The 8,092-nt window shown below is 41.8% G+C and overlaps 2 protein-coding genes across 2 annotated transcripts; one reads left to right on the forward strand and one right to left on the reverse strand.

Moving 5' to 3' along the window:
• On the reverse strand, window positions 1-1,137 carry LOC136453798 (60 kDa jasmonate-induced protein-like). Its single transcript, XM_066454352.1, has one exon. It carries the CDS (start codon window positions 1,052-1,054, stop codon window positions 206-208), a length of 849 nt encoding a protein of 282 aa, XP_066310449.1. The 5' UTR covers window positions 1,055-1,137; the 3' UTR covers window positions 1-205.
• A 428-nt stretch (window positions 1,138-1,565) lies between these two features.
• Window positions 1,566-3,139, forward strand: LOC136453799 (uncharacterized). Its single transcript, XM_066454353.1, has 2 exons — window positions 1,566-2,376; window positions 2,508-3,139. Exons 1-2 carry the CDS (start codon window positions 1,622-1,624, stop codon window positions 3,103-3,105), a joined length of 1,353 nt encoding a protein of 450 aa, XP_066310450.1. The 5' UTR covers window positions 1,566-1,621; the 3' UTR covers window positions 3,106-3,139.
• Window positions 3,140-8,092: the final 4,953 nt, after the last annotated feature.

Below are 8,092 nucleotides of genomic sequence, written 5' to 3' on the forward strand. Positions count from 1 at the left end.
ACATACATACATACATATAATAATAATAATAATAATATAAATATAAAGTATTACAATGGGTCGGATGGCGTACGTACGTGTTCATCGTCTATATCTATATATAAATATAAATATAAATATAATATAAAATAATAAGTGGGCGCGCGAGAGTATACTCCATTACATACAAATACAACATATATGCATGCGTGGTACGTCTAATAATTTATATATCCGTTGGGCGAAGCAGAAAATCAACGATGTTCCAAGCATCGAGCATACCGTTGACGTTACTATTCTTTTTCACTTTGTCAGCAAGACTCTGATATCGGCCTTTAGTAACACCCCAATGTTTGGTTCGGTCCCACAGAATGAGGAGCGTTGAGAGCGATCCCCAGTCGACAACATACTTTGCCTTGTCCTCAGATATGAAGGTCTCCTTCTCCCAGTTCTTGCCCGAGAATGTGTCGCGGAACACTTTGAACCGCATGGCTTCACAAAACATGACCACACACCTAACCAGCCCGTCTTTGAGTTGGGGTTTGTTTTGTGGCAGAGAGTCGTACCTTGCAAGTCCCTTGGTGGCATGTATGGCCGATTGTTTTCCTAAAGGAACCATCCAAAGATTCTTGTGACCTCCGTCAATCATTTCTCTATAATTCTCTTTAATCGGTAGCTCGATGGCTCCCACGGGTAAACCTCGGAATCCGCCCCTAAACTTGTACCAATGGTTAGTGGCATTACTGAAGCCAATAAGATAGAGATCATCAATAGCTATGGCTAGTGTCACCTTGTCTTCTTTTGCAACGCCCTCAATGTGGATGTAGATCCACCCAGGCGGCTCGCCATGGAAATCGCGACGTTGTTGCCCGAGGACAAATCTTCCAATCACATTTGTGGGGTTATATTTTGGCGTGCTCGGGCGCTGCAGTAGCTCTTTTAGCTTGCTGTACACATGCTGGTAATTTTGAGTTTTAAGGTTAAAATAGATATGGTGGATAGGTGGAGCTGCTAAAGCCAAGCTAAGGGTGCAAAAGCAGGCCACTAAAAATATGAAAACCTTGCGCTGCGGCATGGTTAGCTTAGTTGGGATTGGCGGATCCAGGAGTAGGTGTGGGACATGTGCCCGTCCCGGCCGGCGATGAGGGCAGACAGGCAGGCATGCAGGTGCGCAACAGGTTGCTTGAATAATTCCTTTGCCTCCCCTTATTATGAGATATATATATATACCGCCGCCTGCACAACAGGTTGCATATATGCCGATCGACACACCATATGCATGATCGAGCATGAATGCATGATTCATATATGCCGGCGGCCCGGCCGCATGCATATGGGATGCATGATCCATGAATTGAGGGCCGGATGGATCGCAGGAGGAAACGCATGCGCAGCGCGCAGATCTATCATCTCATCTCAACGGTGGGATGCATGCATATCGGACGACTCTGTCTCTAGCTATCCTTTGGTTGCCAAGCGACCAACGACTGCGCATCGATCTGTATGCCGCGCCGCCCGGCTGCACCGCATCTGTATGCCTCCATCTCCCTCGTATGCTATACGCATCTTCATTCTCCAGCCGCCACACCTAGCCCCTCACCTCTCCGATACGATCCAATCCACTGGACTTGGAGATCTATCGATGGAGCAGTTACCTGACGACATGCTGGCCAATGTCCTGGGCCGCCTCCCTCCCAGCAGCCTAGCGGCGTCACGTTGTGTCCGCAAGCACTGGTGCTCCATCATCGACGCCCGACGCCTCCTGCTCACCGACCTCCTCCCTCTTCGCGTCGAGGCTTTCTTCTGCAACAGCTACTTCATATTCAATCGCACGTTCCTCTTCGCACGCCCCACGGCGGCGCGCCGAATCCCCGGCGGCCACCTTGACTTCTTCGACGACGATGACGTCTCTCCGATAGCCATGGATCACTGCAATGGTCTCCTCTTGCATTACGAGATGGTGGTTAACCCTGCCACACGACAATGGGCCACCTGGCCTCCCGTACCACAACACCTGGATGACTTGTCTCCGTCGTATAGCCGCCACTGCTTTGCCCTTGTATACGATCCCATGGTGTCGCCTAATCACTATGAGGTGTTTCTTATCACCTTACCTGGTTCTGGTTATGTTTACAACCACAACGATGGTAGCAGCAGTCGCATCTTCGAAGACGACGACTTTCAGCAAGAATGGCCGCCATTGTCATACACTGTGTATGTCTTCTCCTCCTCCACCAAAGAATGGAGGTGGGAGGAGAGGTCCTTTGTTCGCCGCCAAGGAGGGGAGGCTGTTGGGACCATCGCCGATATGCACATCGACGAATCCAGCAGTAAACACAAGACCGTCTATTTCCGGAGATCACTTTATGTGCATTGTCCAAATGATTCCATCATGAGGTATATATGTATGTTAATTATGTTATGTCAATTACCCTGCAGGTCCCTAATCCATGCATGCATGCCTTCAATTAATTAATTCAATGACGTTGCATGATCTACTGTCTCATCTTTAATTAATTGATTTTCAGACTATCTTTGTCCGATGACAAGTACCAAATGATTAAACCACCGCCAGCAGCAGGGAGCAAAACTAAAACTAGTTGTCATTGCGATGCTTCTTCTTATTTAGGAAAATCAGAGAAAGGGGTATACTATGCGATCCTTGATTTGGATGGCCCCCAATTTCAAGTTTGGTTGCTCACTGAATTTTCTGGTCAGAGTCAGACAGAGTGGGTGCTCAAGTGTAACGTCAGCCTTCAAGCAACGCTGAATTTCGCCCGTCATATTGATGCTGAATACGGCGTCGACGGACCATGGATCCTTAACTATGAGGAGAAGGAAGCACAACCTACTGCACAAGAGGAGGAGTTTGCTGAATGGGACTTTGATAATGCTGTTACCGTCCTTGAAACCGAGACCAATGACAAGACGGGTTCAATAGATTTCCTTGGTTTTCATCCTTACAAAGACATTTCCTTCCTTTTCATATCAAATAGGGTAATATCTTATCATTTGAACAACTCAAAGGTTCAAGATTTAGGCACCATAAATATACCTCAAATGGAAGACGCATTCCCATACACACCATGCTGGATGGGGGAGTTATCTGAAAAGAATAAAGCATAGCCTAATATCAAAGGCAGGTTCAGTTTGGCATCAATTATTATTGTTTATTTTGGAGCAGACTATATATATCTTTCTACTTTATTAGTAGCTTATTAGCCCATATAAATGTAACAATTGATTCCTCCCCACTTGTTCGGGTCTCCAACTCTGGTTTTATCATTATATATAGATCTTCACATCATGTTTTTTTTTTGGTGATATGATAATATGCGCGATGTCCTCTTTCAACAGATGAAAAGATAGTCACCAAAGATAACTAACACAGATTTTTCTTTCTTCAAAAAAAACTCTAGATAAATTGAGTAAGATTCCCTAACATCATACCATTAGAGTCGAAACTCAAAAGCAGCACTGAGTAGTTGTAGGTGAAATAGTCACAGCACAAGACAGCAAACAAGATTTCCAATAACACGACACATTACTTCCTAATGAGTGTGTTCCAGTAACATGACGCATTTCTTCCTAATGATTGTGTTCAGTAACACGATGCATTTCTTGCTAATGAGCGTGGCAAGAATGAGCACTCCGATTGGTAATGGAAATTAGACCAACAAAATAATACTAGGAGAGTCTTTTCTTTAGCAACTAGATGAGGTGAAAATTTTCTTTCAGCAATGTGTGAGCACATCATGTGCACATTATAAATCAAAAAAGAAGTGCAGGCCGTGCAAATTGTCCCTTTGCAAAAAAGTGCAGAAAATGTGTAGATTTTCTCTTTTTTCTCACAATATTGTTACTGAACCGAATGAATTTTCTACCACCAGGACAGAAACAAGCTGTACTCCCGGTTGAGAAACCCCTTCAGTCCCGGTTTTCCAACCGGGAGCACGAATCCAGGACTAAAGGGCACATCTTTTAGTCCCGGTTTCTCGCTCAGGAGATTAATAATACCAACCGGTGCTAAAGAGGCCTCCCGATCTGGCCACATGGGCCGGCCCTTTAGTCCCGGTTGGTATTACCAACCGGGACTAAAGGTTTTCTTTTTTTTCTTTTCTTTTTTGTTTCTATTTTCATTTGATGATTCGTTTTGGTTTTCGAATAGGTTTTCGAATACGCATTCTACGCTACTAATAATATACGTATTCTACACGCTTATAATGTTCGAACATTTTATACAAACTAAAATATGAAACTAACGTATATATTATATGCATATACATATATTGTATGCTATTTTATGTATATATATATATATATATATATATATATATATATATATATATATATATATATATATATAAAGCTTGCATTGTATATTCTATCATATCCTTGGGATAACAAATTCACTCCATCTGGTTTGGCTTTCATGTTTTGTTCATGTCATTGTAGAACTCGTTGACGGGATTTAAGACCTGGTCATTAAGAAATCCTGCTATGGTCTCTTGAATTGCTTTCGGTTGGTCACGTCGTATGACTTTTTTCTTCAACCATAAGTATTAATATATATATATATATATATATATATATATATATATATATATATATATATATATATATATATATATATATGTCGGTCACGTGATTACTTATATATATGAGCAATAAAAGAAATTGTGAATATATGAATATATTTATATAACGTACTTTGAGGATCTTTTCAGGAGTTCTTTTTGAGTACGCTATGATGAACTCGTAAACATAATATCCGCAGTAGTTGGTCCCCTGTTCTTGCCTCAGAACCCACTCTTACGAGAAAAAAGATCCGGTGAATTGAAAGCATGCATGGTGTTAATTGAATTATATATATATAAATGTAGCTACTATTTACTTTGTGCGATTAATCCAGTGGCGCTTTGCAATGTTTCATGTGGTGTTTCTCAATGAAACTTTTCCAAACACTGCGCCCAATAAAATAAAAAATTAATTTGGCCTTTAATAATTGTTGCAGTTAAGAGATCGGGGTATATATAGTTGCTTGAGAGACTAAATTACCCTTGGATAATATCTATCATGTCTTGGTACTCTGTTTGCTCTTTTCTTAACGAGTCTAAGATGATCAATCGACTATTGGCCATATCGATGACCATCAATATCCAATGATTGCTGCATATATTTTTATACACAAATATGATCGATATTAACTAGAGTCAACATATATATATGGGAGATAGCTTAGCTAGTAAGCAAATAATTGAACAAATATCTATATGATCGACATTAATTATTTAACACTCACTTGAAGTTATAGGGGAAGAGTATGTCCTTGTTTTGTTGGTTCACTAAGAACCTCATGAGATTTTTCTCGAGTTTAGCTTTCCATTCAGGCGGGGGATTAGGGTGTTTGAATACGACATTTGGATCAACGAAACCAACATCATTATCCTTTCTCTTTCTGAGTTCTATCATCTCATATCTGCATATATAAAAATATAGTGTGAGGATATATAATTTATATATATATACATATAGCTTTATATATATACACTTAATAGTAGAAAATAATCACACTTACAGACAATAGCAGCTAATGATACTTTTATCGAGAGAGTCTAGGTGGCATAGTTGGTGTAATTTTAAAAACTCGATATATATAACGTCATCGCCACGAAAGTAATGTTGGTTTCTAACTCTGACAGAAACAAAGGTCGTCTCTCCCCGTTCACACGCCACCATGTACCACTTGTTTAGCAGGTACATTTGCGTATCCAGTTCACCTAAGGCCTCATGGTTGTATAGACTCTTTCCATGTTTAAATTTTTTCTAAAGATCCACTTTCAGAGCAGATGGTCCTTCAGCGAGCACTTGGGCAAGGTCCAAACCAGTATCTTTATAAAACCGAACCAAGTCCTTAAAATCGACGTCCAGTAAGTCTAAGTTTGAACCATATTCATTACGAATGATAAGAGGGGGGACTGATTGTTGCGATTGTTGTTTGAGTTGTGCAACATCTTTCCCTGCTCTAGTCTTTTTCTGCGCCGCCTCAAATGACTTGGTGAGAGAGCGGTCGTAGTCTGATTTTGGCAGGGTCTTTTGAGATTCCCGCTTTTTCTGGTCCACCTTCTTTCTTAGAAGATCTAGAGGTAGGTAGAAGTACGGTTTCTCCGAGTTCTCCCTCGCCTCTCGTTACTTTCTTACTTTTTTAAAGAAACTGTTCACATCTTTTTATACTGCAGCATTTAATTCCTTTTTACTTTTCTCGTAAGACAGTTTTTGGGGAATAACTGGATTAGAGGAGGCTTTCTTCTTTGCCGGCTGGTGGGCCAACAGCTTCATTTGCGGGGCGGACCTCTTAAGAGCTGGCTGCTTCTTGGTCATCAAGGGAGGCGGGGCAGCCATTGGAGACCTCCTTAGAGGCGTTGGAGACCTCCTTGGAGGTGGCGACGGTGACGGCGTTGCATAATCATTGCCCGGAGCACTATGATGATCTAAAGATTGAATAATTGGACTTAGGTTGGCGGAGGCCCTGCTGTATGAGTACAAAAAAGAATAATTATGTATAAGAAATTGTTATTATTAATCATGCATGTCAATAGAAAATTAGTGAAAAAATTATTTCGTTCACTTTTGTTCGCACCTATTGTCTGGCAGTTGAGGAAGCGGCGGTGGACTAGAGACCTCGGGAATAATGATGTAGCGCTTGCGCCACAGTATGAATGTCTTCTCTGCTTCTCCTAGAGTCTTCTCTCCATCACCTCCTGGAATGTCAAAAGCTAGATCACTAAAACCTTTGTTAACTCTATCCACTGAGACGCTAACATATCCAGGTGGTATTATTACCCTATGAATTCTTGGTGTCTTGGTAGGATCTGGAGGAGAAAAAACATCGAGAGCCACCATGATTGTGGCATTCCCTTTTGGAATATATAGCTCACATAATATAAACAGTGCAGTGATGTCATCCACGGGGAAAAGTAGCATTGCGTCATCTTGATTTGGCAACTCCGTGGAAGCGCAGCTACTTTTCAACTGATCAGAGGGGCTAATATTAATGTTGATTCCTAGATCTAATGCCTGCCTTTGGGCACTCATTGCTATTTGCACTTGCTTTATGATTTCCTCCTGCATTCTAGCTTGCATATCTTTTTCGCGCTCCTGTGCTTGAAGCAACGCCTCCCGTGACTCACGAATATATTCCTCTAACCTGATGATCTGTGCTGCCTCCTTATCCTTCCTTCTCTGCCGGCTTCTGTAGGTATCTCTGTCGTTAGGGAAACCATGCTCCTAAGAAATGTTCTGTCCTAAACCTCTCGTTCGGTCACTGTGTTTAACAGTCCCAATGGCATATGCTAGTTCATCCTTCTCTCTATTGGGCTTGAACGCACCAATAGCTTTAGCTTGTAGAGCATAAGAAAATCTTTGTGTTGCTCTTTCGAGTTTTGGGCCATGAACCAGCTTTCCGGTCTCTAGGTCCAGTCTTCCCCCATGAGCGAAAAACTAATTCTTCGCGCGTTTGGGCCAATTGAGTGATTCTGGTGTGATTCCCTTGGCAAGAATGTTCGCTTCCATTTTTTTCCACTTGGGAATGGCAGTCGCGTAGCCACCTGATCCCATGCCATGTGGTATACCTTTTGTCGAGCATTCTTTTGGTTTCTTCTCATTCATTCCTCACCCTCTTCCGATGTCTTGTACTGTACAAAATCATTCCAGTAGGGCCTCAACTTCACGAGCGGGCCCCTAGTATTGAAATTGGGTGTTAGGTTCTTCTTGATGTATTTCGTGTATAAGGATTTTTTCCAAGTCTGAAATTTTGTGACCATCTTCTTCATAGCCCACTTTCGAACTAGATCCTTCAATTTATCATCATTGATATCATCATAATCATCCGCTTGTAACGTGAAATGTTGAAAGATATCATCCCAAATTAAATTCTTATCAAGATCAGAGACAAAACTAACATGAGGCTCGTTGATCTTTTGCTTTCATTCACGGGCACTGATCGGAAGTCTGTCCCTTACAAGGTACCCACAGTGTTGCATGAATTTTCTTGCATGTGGACCAAGTTGTTCGCCTGTCTCGATGTTGAATTCCGATATTATGTAGCGCCCCT

The sequence above is a fragment of the Miscanthus floridulus genome, chromosome 5, assembly GCF_019320115.1.
Source record: "Miscanthus floridulus cultivar M001 chromosome 5, ASM1932011v1, whole genome shotgun sequence".
In the NCBI taxonomy this organism is placed as follows: Eukaryota; Viridiplantae; Streptophyta; class Magnoliopsida; order Poales; family Poaceae; genus Miscanthus; species Miscanthus floridulus.